The sequence below is a fragment of the Pleurodeles waltl genome, chromosome 6, assembly GCF_031143425.1.
Source record: "Pleurodeles waltl isolate 20211129_DDA chromosome 6, aPleWal1.hap1.20221129, whole genome shotgun sequence".
In the NCBI taxonomy this organism is placed as follows: Eukaryota; Metazoa; Chordata; class Amphibia; order Caudata; family Salamandridae; genus Pleurodeles; species Pleurodeles waltl.
The window spans coordinates 1,111,741,222-1,111,760,253 of NC_090445.1; the positions used below are offsets into that span (position 1 = coordinate 1,111,741,222).

At 40.6% G+C, this 19,032-nt stretch overlaps 1 protein-coding gene across 1 annotated transcript in view; it reads right to left on the reverse strand.

Moving 5' to 3' along the window:
- Positions 1-1,934: 1,934 nt before the first annotated feature.
- The window catches only part of P3H1 (prolyl 3-hydroxylase 1), a 179,035-nt gene continuing 161,937 nt past the window's right edge, over positions 1,935-19,032 (reverse strand). The window contains exons 14-15 of the mRNA XM_069240258.1: positions 5,135-5,275; positions 1,935-3,236 (exon numbers count right to left, since the gene is read on the reverse strand). Coding sequence (XP_069096359.1) covers positions 2,931-3,236; positions 5,135-5,275 — 447 coding nt within the window. The 3' untranslated portion in view covers positions 1,935-2,930. The remainder of the gene's footprint in view (positions 3,237-5,134; positions 5,276-19,032) is intronic.

Here is a 19,032-nt window from a genome sequence, read left to right on the forward strand (position 1 = left end):
AAAACAACATTTCGAAAAACAAGGTTAAACATAAGAAACAGCATAGATGGAGGACGACAAGGATCATTATATGAGGTCTATTTCACTTTAATAAAAATACATTGTTTTTTAAACTTGTTGAGTATGGAAGAACTGGAACAAACAAAAAGAGCATTCATAGGATATCTCATTTTTCCTCCGCATTTGGTAATCTGGCAATCTTTGTAGATGTTATTCCACAAACCTTATCTGAGAGTTCACTTACCTCCTGAGGTCACAGTCGGATGAGCTGGTAACTGAGCAGATCCACAAAATTTGAGGATCTAATGTCAAGGGACCCAAATGTTAATGCATAAACATACTGAAAAGGGATCCATGGTGGTGGACCTCTATTTTGGTGCTACTTCTTAACTTCACTCTTAACAGAGGAGGATATACAGACCTTTAGGGGGCAGCTGTCTTAGTGGTAATCTTTAAGCAAGGCAACCCTTTTAATTTCAGGAACTACATATTGTTATCTTTGTCATGCCCACTGGCTAAATTATTTGCTTGACTTACTACTCAAGAATTAGTGTTCTGGAATGAGGAAAATAAAACCTTGCCAATTACTCAATCACTATTCTGCAAGAGTCTAGGCACTGGCAGAAAGAGTCTATACTTAGTCGCAAACAAAGCTGTGGGGATAATTCTAATGCGTTTCATTGTGATTTCATTGATTTATCGAAAGCATCTGATTTTACGACCCATCACTTATTATGGGAGGAAGTGAATACACTGTGATGTACAACCAGCATAATTAACATCCTAGTGAAACAACATATAAACTTGACCATTTCAACCTCACATCGCAGATGAATCTTCACCCAAAACTTTCTTTTGTGCCATAATTATGACAAATGACAAGCAGGACACAGTGAAATTTAGGGTCAATGCAATCCAGCGTTTTAATAGCGCATGAGGTGCTCACTCAATCCAGTCCTTGACAGATGTATGCCAAGGTGACAGCAACTTAAACTTAAGGCACATCTATCTGGTTCCCCTCTATAACACACCTGAGGATTAATGCCCCTAAACTAATTTCGGCACTAACGTAAATGTAGCTCTCAACCTTTAACATTTTGAACTCGGAAGATGTAATTTCACTAGCAATGTTAACCTAGTTTTAAGATATTGAATTACAAATTTTACAAGTTGTAAAATTTATTTTTTTACAGGTTTTGTTAAAAACAGATATGAAACACAAATTGAAAGAAATACAAAGCTATGAGTTAACCTTTCTTTTCTCAGTGGTTTCTCTAACTTTAAAACTCGGACATGGTAAAGTCAGTGACTGACTAAACATGCATCTGCTGTGCTTTTATATGTTTAAGGAATTCTGCCTAATGTGTAAATTTAGATTATTTTGTAGTAATAATAAATTGTTTCCTACAATACACAAAAGATAGCCATGAAACACATTTTTCAGCATACGGCAGTTTATAAATGATAATTTAAGAGGTACAGTTATAATTGTATACTTATTTGTAAATAAGGGTGCACAGATTTTGGTGTACTGCCCACAATTTGTTTGAAAGTGTAATGCTGAGGTTTTCCAGCTCACTGAAAAAGCCTCACACTTCTATGGCAGCCTTCCCAGTGGCAGGCTGCTGAGGGTTTAGAAACCTTTTATAGTCACTTGTACATTAGTGTACGCGGAGATTCAGATAACGGATGTGCGTCCTCCGCTTACACGGTTGCTGTTGGTTTTTGTTATGTTGATATCTTATCCAAAACTAGGAGCCTGTACCATTTGTCTCTACTTTTCAAAACATAATAACCAGACACCTTTATTAAATCAACAACATAAACTTTCTCTATTACCCGTCCATTGTAGACAGTTGTCACGTGAATGCGCAGAAAATACTTCTGATAAGTTCAATAGCATACAAAAAAAGCGTCAAATAAATCAACATAAAAAAGTAGAAAAGATTTCTTTATTCAACGTTTTTAATATATATAAGGCACTTAAATAACGGAACCGTAGGTGTGAAAAAATAATGTTGTTGGAAATGTAACAGAGTCCATTATGTTGTACCTTCCCAGTCACGTAGGGTAGGCTACACTCCACGCCATACTCTACTAAGTCTCACTAGCACATTAGGGATGCAAATGACAGTTATCATGCAGTTCGACAAGCTGTTCTATCCAAGGGCTGTTTATTGAATTTGCCATATTTCTTTTCAGATTCCATATCTTGATAATAAATAGTGGCCTCACAGCAATTCATGATGGACACAAGCAACCGTTTAAAGAAAAGATCCTAAATATCTTTAAAGTCTTGAACTTATCTAAAATGTCTGCCTATCTTAATAGTTTGCAGGCTAGGTAGCCACAAAAGATCCACTTAGGATTGTTCAAGGACGGAAGTTGTGAGAGCAACTGATTCTCAATGATCCAACATTAATAAGATGCAACGCTGACCCCAAGCGGACAGACTCCTTAGGGATGGGTTACTGCTGCAAAAAGTTGGGATAAATTGATCAGCTTCTTCATCCAATACGTGCATTATTACTTAAGATACCACAGAAATCTTTGCAGATGTATATGTTGGTGAGTACCATTGGCTTTCACCTGAAATCCTTCAGGTAGAAGGGATTCAACAAAGGATCGCCACACAGAAAACCTGTCACCAAATCAAAATTGCCTACTTTTTAATTGCTCATTTGATTGCCAGGCTTCAGGCAAAAGATATGTGCATTCTTCCATCCAGTATTTATTTTTGAGTTATTTCCTTGTAGATTGCCCTCCTTGCAATGTTTGTGAACAGATAATGGATTGTTCATTGGATGTCAATCACGTCTTCAGCATTTAAAAAAAAAATGTAACTTTTTAAAATACTGTTTGCTCTGTACTTTCCAATTTACCACAAGAAATCAATGTCTGATTTTAGGCCTGCAGTCTATGAATAGAGGTTATAATTCACTTTTGTCAGATAAACCCACTGAAACACCTGGGATGGTGGGGTCCTGTAGCCCGCCTTCAGCGGCTGCATCTGCAATGTCTATTGTAGTTGACTCTCCCATTGCTTCGGCTTGGCTGGTCAGGGCAGCCTCTGGTTCGGTTGCCTGCGTTTCCACAGACTGCTCTTTTTTCTCACTCTCCTCGCTTACCTCCTTTTGATTGGTCTGTGCTTCTGCAGTGGTTTGAGCCCCCTGTGACAAATCAATTTCCTCTGTGTTGAACAACATTTTTATCAAATCATCCGCTTGTACTCGCTCCTGAAATAAAATAAAAAAATACAGATCATAGGAAATAACAGTGAAAACGGGCATCAGGAATATAAGGAATAGTCTTGCATTGATTTTAGCTGCTTGTGCATGGTGTACATCTCAGAAACCAATTAACATTGTGGTAGACCCAAGGATAACTGTTCCACCTGTTCTAGGTAATAAAGAGAATGATTTCTTAAAACCCATGCAATACTTTTCTGCAAAAATACAAGATAAATCAACTGTCATAGGCATGTCTAAATATCTGTATTTATTTAATACACCCATACAATGTCTGAATGAAAATGCCATGGAGCTGCAACAATAAACCGTTTAAACAAGGTAAAGCACACATTTAAACTAACAACTCTGCATCTGTGTGTATGTGTATATATATATATATATATATATATACACACACATATCTAAACTATATCAGGGTCAGTTGAAAGCTGATACATGCTACATGCTATTTTTTTTAGTTTGAATTAACCATCTGTATGATCAAAGTACTAATCCTAGTTTCCAAACAAGATGTGCAAATTGCTCACTGACTTGTTTACGAACAAGGAGGCAAATTGCAAAGCTGTGTAACTACAAAGTGGCCACTCTGTAAATTGTTAATTTGCACAGGGTCGCAAAATTGACTATCTAATAAATATTAACTAGGCTTGACACATTTTACAATCTACTGCAATTAGATACAAATGTAGGGATGGTGGCCTGCACGGAATGGCACACCTTCTGCCCTACATGTACATTCCCAAATGAAACACTTTTTTTTTCTTTCAAGGAGCCAATGTCCATTAAAGAGATGCGTGCTGTTTATAGAAAGGGTTCCCCATTGATAAGACATTAAGGTGTGGGTAAGGCAAAAGTGGTCCCCAATACCACTGTCGCCTGAGACCGACTGACTCAATCCCCAAAGCGACAGCTGTCCCATGCAGGGTGCTCCCTCTTTGCGAAACAGATACCTCTGCAAATCGGGTGTCAATATCTTATCAATAGTTTGCTCCTGCAATTAGAGCAACAAACCACTAATATGTCATTGTGAATGCAATTAGGACGGTTTGCCCCTTTGACAGCCCCACCTAACTGCTATTTCAGAAGAGCTGCAGAACTACCTTTTTGTGGATTTTCTGAATCAATAAAATAGGTCAATACATCCCAAAACACCATTTTGAAGATGCAAAATCTCTGAATTTGTAATTCATACGGTTTGGGACCGCAAAGCTATTTTGTACTTTGGACCCTACGTGCCTCATTTTCTTTTAATGATAATAACTGAGAAAATAACAGAGAGCATGCACATTTTTAGATCGAGCTCGCAAGCACTTTGACCTGTTAGAATTATGGGCTTTTGGCCACGCCCACCACACGCCCATCACTTTCACTCGTTCGTGGGCTTGCCTTTCAAAAATCCTTTGTTATCATTGTTAAATGTTTTACGTTTGTCCCTCCTTGGTGAGGTTTTGTTACGGCCATGCAGACTGACCCTGATACATGGATAATTGCATGATTGCCAATATGTTTGGCTGTGAGCAAACTTCTTTTTCCTTTTGTGTCTCACGTTCACACTCATGCTCATGGCGGTCATGGCGTTTTGAATGTGCTCGCTTTTGTCAACTAATGTTTTACTTTGCATTTTCAATTTATGTGGCAAGAAAAGTCCAGTTAGGAATTTATAACGGAGCAAATGTAAGACCGATTGCATTGCAAATGCTTGTTTTTAAATGTGTCTGTTTCTGATTTACAGGAGTATGGAAATGGAGGTTCACCAGAAGGAAGATATTCTTTAAAACTCTCCTTATTTCTATTTTGCGATCCTGATTTGAAGGCCTAACTTTGAACTTGATAACATCGGCCATGTAAATTGTAGATTCAGGTACAAATTCTCGCATACTTACTCGCTCATTGTGTCGAGGGTCAAGAGTAAACCACAAAGCGACTGCACAGCGCTGGCCTTTTGTCACGGCTTGAACGCCATGAGGATTCTCTTCTCCTGAGGAAAATCCCACCACACGCCCACACTGTGGTCTCACCTCAGCCTGAAAAGTAGCACGTTAATCATGAGAATTAACACATCATGCAACAGTGAAGCACCCCAATGTAGTATGAATAATTTTGAGAACAATCATTCGCAAAGCCTATAGGTCCGGCCTTGACATGCTGCATATGCTAGAATAATAAAACTAAAATGAAAACATGGCACTACCCACGTGTGGCCACCATATGCTTGCAATAAAACATTTTAATTCAAAACACATTCGCTGATGTGGATATTTTAATATGGCTTTTTAAAAATGCAACAAGAACAAATATTCACCCAACCAAGCACTCAAATTACAGGCAGCTAAAATGTCACTTAAGAAAATGAGAATGACAGAACACTGGATGAAGCCTGCTGATCATATGCCCCTTAATGTATGCACACTATGTATGAATAGCCTGAAAAGACATAAAATGCATTCCGAAATCACCCGGTCTCACTTCCAGCAACAACAAAAAATCAGCTTGGCACACAGAGTAAAAATTGATAAAATGTTAATACCGTTTAAATATGCATGCATATGCAGGCCTCTGAGGAGGAGGTAATAGCACATATGAGCACAATGGTACTAGCACTACCAGGACTTGAGGCGGTATGTGGCGGCACCCAGATGAAGACTGGCATACTGGTGCGCAGGGTAACTGGCAGTGTGGCGGATCTTGGGGCAGTGGAAGAGGGTGTAGTAGGGGAGGAAGGCACGCGAAGAGGGGCGTTTGGGGAGAGTGGTGAACAGCCGGGCCTGACCGTGAACAAATCTCGTATAGGTTTTTGGGTGGGCTGCGGGAGGGTCAGCGACCTTGGCTCTAGGCCACAAGATGGCCGAACCATACCATAAGAGGCAGTGCGGCCAGGTGAGACGTCCTGAGAAGGCCGAAGACACAGGCCAGGTAGAAGTGTCACCTGGTCGCTACAGGCAGTCAGTCCGAGCACAGCTCCGCGGCTGGCATTCCTGTCAGGGATAGAGGGAGGAGTATGTAAAGGCACTTTAACAAGGAGCCCCTGAAGACGCTAAGGTTGTTACCAAAGGCGAGTCAGGAGGGGCTGTAGAAGGGACCGGTGTCCAGGCTACAGCAAGATGGAGGGCATTACAGGGGTGGCTCGCTTACTGCTCGATGGGAGAGGGAGAGGGAGAGGGAGAGGGAGAGGGAGAGGGAGAGGGAGAGGAGAGAGAGAGAGAGAGAGAGAGAGAGAGAGAGAGAGAGAGAGAGAGTGTGTGTGTGTGTGTGTGTGTGTGTGGGGGGGGGGGGGGGGGGCGAGGTCTGTGACAAAGCAAGGAGGGGGCAACCAAAGAGTGGATTAGAATTAGAGATGCCTGAGCTGATGCATGTTTTTGGTGGTGAACGCCTAAAAAAAGCTAGGAGACATAACAAATTCACAATATTAAATCACTCTGTATAACACCAGCCCTCTTGATGCTGGTCTGGCAATAATGAAATGTACCTTACTGGGAAAATTCACTTTACAATTTGGTCGTAAATAATACAAATACATCCTGAAACCTGATTTACAGTTTATGCTTTAAAGGGGGTGTAGGTTTCAGAAGAAAATGTAGGTTTTAATAGTATGCCAGTCTAGAGAATGTAAACAATGACTTCAACAGAAGACTACCAATGACCGAAAATATTCAGCGTTCCATTTAAAATCTCAAAATAATTTCTTGACACCATTAAGGCTCCAGTGAATAATGGTTTCTGGAATTAATATAAATCAAGGAGTGAAAACAAAAGAAAAGTAATTATAAAAACGACACCATGATTTAAAACTGCCTCACAGAATAGACCGAACACCCCCTCCTTCCACCGCGAACACCACCAGAATCCAAACATATTTCTCGTCAATACAAGAAATTAAAATACTTTTTGGAGGGTTTTAGTTTGGCCATAAAACCCTTTCAGGTCACAAGGGAGATCTTTTGGTTAAAATAACGAAGGTTTTTCTAAATCTGTAGAGTAAAATGTCGTCGTTGGTCGGCAATAACAGGGGCTAAAAGTGTGTTGCTGCATTACAAGTGTTTGGTTCAAAGATGTCTTTCCGAGGGCTTTTCCTTAATTGACGTACTTGCGTGTAAAGTGCTTAGTGCCCGGGACATAGCCGCGAATGGTTTGCATAGCGTGTGCTCGCCACCAGGCGGTTAAATCAGGATTAGCATTACACATTTTCACAGGCAAAGGAGTGTCTATAAATAGACGCTAGTTAGGCATGCTACAGGAATGCAGAGACCCTCTTTTTTGTCTCAATTTGTAGACTGTTTGGACCGATATTATTTTTTTCTGAAAAAGCGTGAAGGTAGAAAATATGTCTGATCCAAACATTGGGTTACACATACATAAATTATTCTTACATAGCACGAATATTTTAATCTCTACAGCTGGGCATCCAATTGGGTTGGATATTTTTTTATCGAGGAGTTCTGTAATTTTATAATACTTTTTCTTCCGTGAAAAGAGATTTCAAAGTATACATTTAACTGAAAAAACACAAAACTGCAAGGAAAAACGAGAGATTAGCTTTTAATCGAAATTGGGATAACAACGTGCATGGCAGGCTGGTTGGTGGTTATCCCTATTGCATTATCAAATTGAAGGTTAAGTGAGTGTTAAGATTATGTATGGGTAAGCATAAGGGTTAGGTTTAGAGCTAGGGTTAGTGGTACAGTTAAGTTAGGACAAGGATTAGGTTACAGTCGGGATAAGGTCCTGGAATAAAGTCTCAGGTTATATTAAACTAAAGGTCAAAGATGTATTCAGAATTGGGGTTAAATTAGGGTCATGGCTAGGGTTAAGGAAGGGTCATGAATATGATTAAATTAGGGTCATGAATAAAGGTAAAGTAAGGTCATGATAAGGGTGGGAAAGAGCAAAGATTAGGATAGAGCCAGGGTCGTGATTAGGGTTAGGGAAGGGTCAAGATTAGGGTGAAGCCAGGGTCATGAATATGGTACTTAGGATCATGATCTGGGTCACCGAAGAGTCGTAATTAGGATTACGTTAGGGTCATGAATAGGGTGAAGCCAGGGCCACGATCTGGATGGGGTAGGGTCATGATTAGGGTTAAATAAGGGCCATTCTACTGATTAGAGCCAGGGGGAGGTTTAGTAGGCAAGGCCAGGGTCAGAAAAAGGCTTTAGAACACATTTGCTTCAGGGGTTGGTCAGAGTGTGGCCGTGAGACAAAGATTACCATAATAACTGACCGGGGTTGAGTCGGGGCTAGGGTTCAGTTAAAAAAACAACAACAAAAAAAAACGGTTTGCGGTTTATAAAATCGAATCTTTGAAAAATATGTACTAGCAGGAGAAAGGTACTTGAAAATCCATATTGCTTATCGATAGACAGTTTTTCAAACGCATTTTTATGAAATTACAATTTCAACGGAGGGGTAGGTCTGTCCTATGTAGAAAGTCCCCAACAATGAGAAATAAAGAACAGCTAACTATCCCACTGTAGTGGCATCCACTGAAAGTTTTAATTATGTTTTCTCTGAAACATCACTCCGTTGTAAGCATGTGATTGTAGTGGTAAGTCGAAGACAGCTAATAAGCATTTTCATAGCCCGGCCAGTGAGACACTGCCCCAAACTACGCCAGATGGTGCTGGGTCCAAACTGAGGCGTCACTGGGAGCAAAAAATGATGGATTGGGATGCAGCCACAAGCGGTCACCAGTGGGCGAGATTAACATAAGCATTCCATCCATCACCTTGTTGTTTCTGCATAAGGTACTGCTGTACTGCTCGCAGAATATACTTTAGCCAACTAGAAGTAGAAATACGCATTTTCCCATCCACATTGATAGGGTGCACTAGCTTTGAAGTTGGAGAAAGAAAGGTAAACATCAAGCTCTTTCACACAGCCCGACATCTGATTTCTGTCTGTGAACGCACAGCAAATGCCACAAGATGAGAACACAATTTAAAGGCCTGATTACAGAAAGCAAGCACTTGAGGAAGAATACAATACACAGTCTATTCTCCACAGGAGAGACACGGATATACTTGACAGCCTAAAACAAATAAAGCCAGCAAATAGAAAGCAAGCAACCGTGAGTTACAAAACACAAAGCTCATGGTAAGCAATGGGCAAAATGCATTCCAGGAAAGCTTTCCGCATGGCCTCAAGAAGTCTTTGCAAACCTGTCAGTGGGCTGTCTAGTAGGCTTCAACCTAAAAATTACGATGTGAGAGAGTACTACTCCAATGGAGTTAAAGATCACTCCATATATATTTGAAAGAATTGGTAACAATAGATATGCAGACAGCTCTGCTGTCATGCCAGAAGAAGTTTGACGATACTGGTAAAAGCTTGTCAAGAGATACTAATAGTCCTGAGAGTGCATTTCGATCACACAGAAGAGATGAATGAAATGTGGGCATCTAGTCAAAAGGGAAATATCTAAAAGTGATACCAGCACAAGTTACTTAATTAGCTGTCCAAGTAAGGAATGTGACTGAAATAAAGAATCCTTCGTTGAAAGCAGTAGATATATCAGGATTTAAATTGACAAAGTACTTTGAAACTCATGTAATTAGCCTAGGTAAGCAAACCATGATCCAGCGAGGTCTAACAGTTTAGTTCACTCCACAATGATTAAAGGCACACAAATACAAATTGCAGATCATTAACACAATCGTTATGTGTTGAAACATGGCAAAAAGTGCCAAGAAGCAGCCTGAATCTACTGCTTGTAATGAACACAAAAGAGCAAGCTGAGAGATGACTTTGGACTGTCTATTCAAGATTTCAATTTTTCTCAGAGATCCCAACATTGGCCCTTAAATGATCATCTAGTATGCGACAGTTATCCCCTATGTTACTGGCTCATGTTTCTTTAAAGCTGCCTCTCCATTGCCTTAGCACCAAGACAACCAGAACAAGGGCATAGGTCTCAGCAGTCTGTGTATTTCTCACCTTCGCATATGCAAGTTTCTGCTAATGGACCCATCATAATTCAGTAGGCACTGATACTGAGGGCCTAAGCAGTGATTATGCTGAACTTCGAATATACAGCTATTCAACATAGGAAGATGCAGTGTACATTTGATTATTACATTCTGCTGACTACAAGTAAGTACTAAAAGAGTGATCTGCAGCTTGTAAATAAAGGATGCACTCTGGTTCCTATTGTATTGGGAGTTTCATTAAAGTTCTTAGACATTTGAAGACTGATGCAAAAGGACTACAACAAGAAAAGAAGGGTCTGGGGCTCTGTCTTTTGTGCTGCAAATGATACGTCTTTAATGGCTCTTTGTGATTCAGCGGCTTGCTTTTTAATGTGATATCTGTCAGCAGTCAATACCAAAATTGAGTTGGAGCCACAGAGAAAGCTCTCCCTCCTATCATATGGTTCCCAAACGTGGGTGTTTGCAGCAAGCCTTGACTAGCTGATCTATGGGGCATGAGTGGGGTGACATCAATGCAAAGGAGGAGAGAGGCCTTATACAGTAGTATACACATTTCAGTGGCGGAGACACAGACAAACAGAAATCTGTGATAGGCATCATGTAGAGGCTCTTTAGGACATGGAAGGTGTGCTTTATTCTCCGGACACTCCGAATCATTCTCACTACCGTAATCCTTATCAGATGGAGTTTGGAAATGGATCCGGCCAGAAGATCAAGATAGGGCATATCAGTTGTCAATGCATGCTCACATGAAGGCATGCATAATCATCAACAAATTCAGAAAAGAAAGTAAATGGAGTATTGTTATCAGTCTATAAGAAGGAAATGACAGCCATGAAATAAAACACTGATTTGAGATGTAATATCCAAGCCAGTATCGAGTTTCAGACCTGGATTGGTCACCCCTATACCTAGTTTGATTACCGCCAAATCTCTTAATGTAGTTCCACCATCTTGACTTAGTTGAGTTTGCTACATTTCTTTCAACAAGCCAAGCCACAGAGTCCTCGTATGAGCCTTTGCAGCCGAGTTGCATAACATTTACTGCAGCTCGGGTTCTTGCTGGCTAAGAGCCATTATAGGCATATCCTTACCCTCTGGCGTTTTGCCTGCTTTCTTGAAATCAGTTTTGTGATACCACTGATTAAAAGAACTTTGCTAAATGCTGACACTCCCTCTAATTTTATGACAAGACAGGAGGCGAGTATTATGCTTACTTTTCCTGCTTTATTTACAATAGCAGCTGCAGTCAAAAACAATAACCAATCCCATATGGCTAGCAAAACAAGCTAAAGAAAAAACAAATGACCAATGAGAACACAATACACACAAAAGATATACCAGGCTTGACTGCAAGTAGCCCTCTTTTCGTGCTGCTCGCAGTCAATATAAGTATATCTGTTTGCCTTCAACTAAATTTTACAGTGTTTATTATTACAGTGTCTATTGTACTGGCTATATTTATGTCTTTCCACATTTATAATACGGGCAACCCTTTTCTTTGAAGTTTTTCTCCCTACTGCTGGTGCTGAGCTTCAGCCGTTCAGACCATTATCTCGCGCCTATTGCTGTTGCCATTCAAGCTGTCTGCAGCTAAATCACTTCATCAGCCTTTCATAAGGCTATTTTTAGCCTTTTTTCCTCAATTGGCTCTTCACGCTTCACTGCCTTTTATTGGAAGCTCTCCTTTCCCTTCACCCTTCACTGCCTTTTATTGGCAGCTTTCCCTCTTCCTCTGGGGACCCACTAGAGGCATGGCCTCAATTACTGGCAAGTCCTGACTGACTCAAGTGTTTGTTTTGTGTCACGCCCCTCTCCCTGAGACCTCCCTCTCAACAATTAACCATTTTCCCCCCAGTTTGCTTGTTTTGCACAGATAAAATTGATTTTTCGTCCTTTTTTGAGGAAAATAATGATTCTGAAGAGATTTTTTTCTGATAACTTGAATAAGTTTATACAGTCTTCAGTGGCTAAGGCAGTTTCTGCCTCAATGTCTAAATTGTCTAAACAAATTGAGAATACAGTATCATCCTGTCTATCACAATCCCAATCAGCCCTGTCTGCGGGGGAAAGCAGAAAGCACAAAGCCATGGAGGTTTCTACTGTTAACCAGTCCAATGTCCCTTCTGCGCTGTTGAGTAGTGAGTCTAACTCAGGATGGAGGACGGTGTTCCTCACAGGCCTCCTTTGTCGGAGGGGAAAAACTCTATGGGTTCTAAGAGTAAGGCTAAGACCAAACATTTACTCACAACCCATAAGATTGTGATTGACAATATAAAGGACACTGATAATGAGATGGATGATATGGAGTCTGATAAAGACTTGGATGACATCAATAACTCTGATTTCTGGATTGGTCCACCTGCCAAAAAAGCTAAACCAGTGTCAAATGAACACATTTCTACTCCACTCCTAGATGCTGAAGGGAATCCTATGTTTGATCCCAAACTAATCCACCACCCTAATTCCACCGAGTGGCTGCCTTCGGATCATGTCGCAGAATATATTACAGCCAAATTACGCCTCCCTCTTGACAAACAGGTGCGCGCCAAACTTCGCTCTGAATGTCCTAGACCTTATCTTCCTCTTCACATTACTTCCACTCCCTCTATGGATTCTTCTATGATAACTTTTTTCTCCAAATTTGGGAAGGACCCGCGTAAAGGAGTGGACAGAGCTTGGTCAGTCTGTCAGGACAAAGTCCTAGATACAGTAGGTCCCTTGGCTCATATTTTTGACATGGCAGAATCCGCCAGACTGAATAATGATGCAATCGATCTGGAGGAACTCTCTCTATGAATTCAGCGAGCCTTCTGTCTTCTTGGAAACGCAAACTCTGCCATGACCCATGAACGACAAAAAGGTCTTCTGCTTAAATTGGATCCTAAACTGGCTAACCTCGCCGCTATAGAGCCAGGCCCCAAAGCAGATGGTCTGCTATTTGGAGATTCCTTTATCAAGGAACTAAGTAGATATGTCACAACCTTCACTTCTTTGGATAAAGCACAACAATCACTCAAAAACGTTTTTAATGTGTAGGTTTTTGCCAGGGCCGGTAGAGGAAGGGGTCCCTCTTCCGGCTGTTATGCCAGATAAGGCTACAGAGGCTCCTTCAATTCACAACAAGACTTCCATCCTAAATTTTATCCCCAACGTTCCAAAGGCTTCAGGGGCAGGAACCAGTGTAACTCCAAATTCTATACTCCCTCAGGTAAGCCATCCTTCTGGCCATCTTTCCATAGGTGGTCGTCTAAAATTCTATCTCCACAGGTGGAATGAGATTACTTCAGTTCCCTGGGTTCTCGATACTGTCAAAGGTTATTCGATAGAATTCTACGACACCCCCTTCCAATCGTCTCGTCCTCCTCCTCTAAAATTCTCAACAGACATGGCAGCCCTGGTTTCTTCGGAAATCCAGGCACTCCTTCTCAAACGAGCCATCTAACCTGTTCAACCTCATCATTCAAGTTTCCTAAGTTCAATTTTTCTAGTGGTCAGGAAAAACAAAAAGATCAGACCCGTTATAAACCTCAAACAATTAAATCAATTTGTTGTTTATCGCTATTTCAAAATGGAAACAATTTGGCATCTCAGAGATTCTCTTCTCTTGAACGACTGGATGGTTCGTCTAGACCTTCAAGACGCCTATTTAACAGTACCCATTCATTATTCTCACAGAAAATTCCTTCAGTTCCAATGGCTTCATCAAACCTATCAATTCACTTGTCTACCTTTCGGTCTTTCTTCAGCCCCTTGGTACTTCGCCAAGCTAATAAAACCAGTAGTCGCTCATCTCAGAGCTCAAGGGTTCAGGCTAATCATTTATCTAGACGATATCCTTATTATGCATCAAAACCTGTCCACCCTCGCTCTCAACTGTCTTACACCATTTCCCTCCTGTTGGAGTTAGGTTTCATAATCAACAACGACAAATCTGTACTAAACCCATTCCAATCCAAGGAATTCCTAGGATTTCTAGTGAATGCCGCTCAAGGCACTCTTCAACTCCCAGATAAAAAATAAAATCCATCAAGTCAGAGATAATCCACTCTTTACAGCGGACTTCTCTCTCCCTCTCTTGCAAGAATTGTAGGTCTTCTTTCCTCCTCGATTCAAGCGATTTTCCCAGGATCTCTTCATTATCGAGCGCTCCAAAGATTAACGATTCGGCATTTGGGCAAAGGTCTTGCTTATTCAGACTCCATCCTTCTCGATCACGAATCCCGTACAGAACTTCAATGGTGGCTAGATCACCTAGAAGCCTGGAATGGCAGGACTATCTTTGCATCAGCCCCAGATCTTGCATTAGAATCAGATGCAAGCCCAACAGGTTGGGGAGCAAGGTGTGGTCAAATATCGACTGGAGGCACATGGTCACCTCAGGAGTCTTCATTGCACATCAATTGTTTAGAGATGCTTGCAGGCTCCTTTGCAATCAAAATTTTTACGAAGGACAAAGTACAACGTACGGTCCTTCTTCGTATAAACAACCTCTCGACTGTCAAGTACATAAATCATCTCGGCGGTACCAGATCCAAACCCCTGGGCGAATTAGCCAAAAGCCTCTGGGGACTTTGCCTTCACAGAATTTTTTTAGTTCAGGCACAATATCTGTCAGGTTCTCTCAACTCAGTGGCAGATTGGTACACGTGTCATATCTCCGATTTCATCAATTGGAGGCTTCATTCTTCCATCTTCAATTTGATCCATCGCAAATTGGGTCCCTTTCAGATAGATCTCTTTGCGTCTCGACTCAACACTCAACTTCCTCAATTCTTCAGTTGGAGGCCAGATCCTCATGTCCTAGCTATGGATGCCTTTCTTCAAGACTGGTCACATTCAACAAATTATGCATTTCCTCCTTTCATTATGATCAACAGGGTTCTTGCACAAGTATGACGTCAGATGGTCACCGTAGTTCTTGTAGTCCCGTTTCGGCAGTCCCAAGTTCGGTTCCCCTCTCTTCTCGAATTATCCATAGACTTCCCTCTCCTTCTCCCCTCCTTCCCATCCCTTCTTCTCAACCCTCAGGGTCTTCTCCACGATCTGATCCTCAACAAATCCCTTCTTCTCTCAGCCTGGAAAGTGTCAGGTCTTCTTCCTCCAATCCAAGAATTTAATTCAAAGCTTCATCCTATATTAACAACTCCTGTGCCCCAGGTACATCCAAAGCCTATAAGTCTGCTTGGGTCAATCTGGTCTAGCTGGTGTCTGGGAAAATCTAGCAATCCCTTTTCAGCAGATTTAAGCCTAATAGTTAATTTTCTTGCTTCCCAAGCTAGCTCTGGTAAATCCTATAAGACTATCAACCTAGGTCAGCTATTTCCCTTCATCATCCCTTCATCAATGGTAAATCGGTGGGCGAACATTCTGTTATTTGTTGGCTTATAAAGGGAGTAAAATTCTCCAATCCTTCTCTTCCTAAATATACAGTTTTGTGGGATGTTAACCTTGTTTTACAGATGTTCCTATTTTGGCAACATAATGACTTGTTGTCTCTAAAAATGTTTTCTGCTAAATTAACTATGTTGCTGTGCCTAGTCTCTATTAAACGTCTTTATGATGTCAGGACGCTTGATGTTTCTGCTCGTTGTTTTACCCCTACAGGTGTTCTTTTCAATGTTTCTAGACGTACGAAAACCAATATTTCCTCTGTGTTTTACCCTTTTTTCCCCAAATATCCAAAGCTCTGTGTGGGTAATTGTTTAAAAGTTTATGAACAAAAGACTATTGATCTCAGAACGTCTTCAGCTACCCAACTTTTAATTTCCTTCAGGAAACCCTATAAACCTGTCTCTTCCCCCACCTTGGCTCGTTGGGTCAAATGGATTATGTCACTTGCAGTTTTTGACACCTCTATATTTGGAGCCCATTCTGCTCGGGGTGCTATGGCGTCCAAAGCTTTCTGGGTTGGTTCCCGTTTGGAAGACATTCTGAGATCAGCAGATTGGTCAAATGATGTTACATTTTGTACTTTTTATTGTAAACCTGTTAATACTGCAACTTCAGTGGTAATTGATATGCTTTAGTTGATATGCTTTAAACAAGCATAACAGGAGCCTCCGGTCTTGTCATAAAATGTAGATTTTCCAAATAATTATGATAGAAAGTCTTAATTTTATTAAAGACACGGAGGCGAGTATTATCCCACCACATATATGCTAACTTTGTTTTTATATCCCTCCCTTTAGTCTCTACCAACGCTCCCACTGATTACCTCTGGATAAATCCCTGCGTTCTTCCAACCTCAAGATTCACACGTTCTCTCATCCTGTGTTTCCTTCGAATTGTCTCCAGTTGCATTCCAGCAAGACAGTGTCTGCTTTTCCTCTGGATTGTTTGCGCTAATTTTAGCTGCCTGTATAATTGCTTGCATATTTCCAATGTTTAGATTCTTTTAACGACTTCTCGCACAAGAAAAGAGGGCTGCTTGCAGTCAAGCCTGGTATATCTTTTGTGTGTATTTGTTTTTTCTTTGTTTCCCATTGGTAGCTTGTTTTGCTAATATGGGATTGGTTATTGTTCTTTACTGCAGCTGCTATTGTAAATAAAGCAGGAAAAGTCAGCATAATACTCGCCTCCATGTCTTTAATAAAATGAAGACTTTCCATCACAATTATTTGGAAAATCTACATTATCAGTCAATATCTCAGTTGCGCTATATTGGTAAGCTTCTAGAGAAGGCTGTTTTAAACCACCTTTTACTGATCAAAATGCTGTTCCACATTCAGCACAACTGAGCTTCCATCATGGAAACTGATCCGAACTTACCATTCTCTCATTTCTTGATGACCTACGCAGCTGTGATGATCACATCTCTCCCTCTGTAATAACTGGTAGCGTCAGACACAATGTGCCTCCAAATCCTACTAAACTGGCTATGAGATCTGGCCACCATAGTTTCTGTGTTAGCATAGTTTAGCGACTACCTGTCTCACAGATATATTCTGGTCATTTTTCCTCCCTTTTCAATCTTTGCTAGAACATGTCCATTTGGAGTCCCTCTGGCTTCTATCTTTCTTCTTTGGTTTTTAAGTGTATGTATGATTCATTGATCACATCTTAGCGAATTTTGTAGAGTCAGCCTTTACCTCAACACACAATCATCAAAATGTCAGGCAAAGCCCAGATGGCTGCGAATAAACTTTTTGACTGCCTTACTAAAGTCAACAGTTGGATGACTTATAGATACTTAAGATCGACTTGAGACAAGGCAGAAGTTCTGTGCCGTTTGAAACCATTCCCATTTTCGAAATTCGATTTCTGTTCCCTGTTAAATCAAAAACCAGTCTCTGCCAGTTAGGGAAATATCTAGCAGTGAATTTGCATTTGGCTCCAACTCTGAGGCTACAAATCAATGCAGTAGTGAAAACCTATTTTTTTTTAAACTGCATTTACTGAAACAGATGCTACATTTTTTTTGCATTCCTACTTAAGTTTAAAGTTCTTAAAGCTGAGGAATCCGTCTGTCTGGGCTACTGCAATGCTATATGTCTCGACTGCCCAGATTTCTTGGTGCAGAAGCTATAGTTAGCCAACACCTATGCAGCCAGACTGGTTCTGTGCTTGCGTCCAAGAAATGATATCACCTCGGCTTTAAGTTCTTTGGATTGGCTACCTGTAAAGAAATGTATACTTTTTAAGTTAATGTGCCTAATTCACAAGGCAGTGTTCAATACTCGGTGTTTGCTACTTTCTAAATGTTTTCAATTGTATCTTCCCACCAGGGATCTTCACTCCAAGGACAAAGGTCTCAATATCTTTACGATTAGTTTAAATACCACGAGCTGCTGACCACTGGTGGTACCGGCTAACTTTTCACCTACTTAAAGAAACATTTTTTATTACATTTCATAAACAGCTCAAATTTCGGTTCTTTATTTAAACACCTGCATTTACTTCCTGCAACTAGTAATTACCAATTAGCAATTTGTCCTCGATTTATGTGTGTTTTCTATCGCCAAGATAACTTTAGTGTGTGAATGCATGTGTTCTACAATAATCCAAATTATTAAATAAAATAATTGAATTCTGGTTCCAGACTAGCTGCTAAGGGCAAAGTGATAACTCCAGAATGAGATTAAGTAAAAGGAGAATGTTTCTCAGTTATAACTGAGCTTCAGGTGTTGCTACTCATCCAGTTCTCACCCTGTTGTACTAGAAAAGGTCAATAAATGGCTAACACAGGTATTCATAAGATATCTTACAAATATTTGACTGTGAACACCACAGAATAAAAAAAAAGTGCAGCTGAATGACTGGATGAGATGAGCCAGCAGAAGAATATATAAATTAAAGAACAGAGGAGACGCAAAAGAACCCTGGGGTATTCTGCATTTATGCTGTCACAGGCTGGAGGCATACAATGATAATCCTAACTTCTAGGTATGTGAAGTTAGGAAATTCCAAAATTAGTTCAAGACTGTATCCTGCACAGTGAGACCACCGAGAGAATGTCAATAGTGCCTAGTGGTCCAAGGTCTCAACCTCCACAGATAAATCCAATCAAATATGGGCTGCAGGGGTGCAAGTAGCCGAGATCTGCCGTTGAAGCTGCTTTAACCGCCATCACTGTACCATATGCCGGACAGTAACTCACCTGACAAGGACGCATGCAGCATTGATCCTTAGAAAATTCTTATAGTTGACCGCACAGAATTCTCTCCAATAGTATGAATAACGACAGTAGTTGCAAAATGGATCTGTAACTTGATTCAACTGCTTAATCTAGTGTTTTCTTTTTAGGCACTAGAATGACTGTAAGTGAGGCATTATTGATCAACCTATAAACAATATGTCCCTTTCGAGTAAATCCTGAAGTTTACCTGAAGCATTTCATCAGAGGATCCAGATGGTCT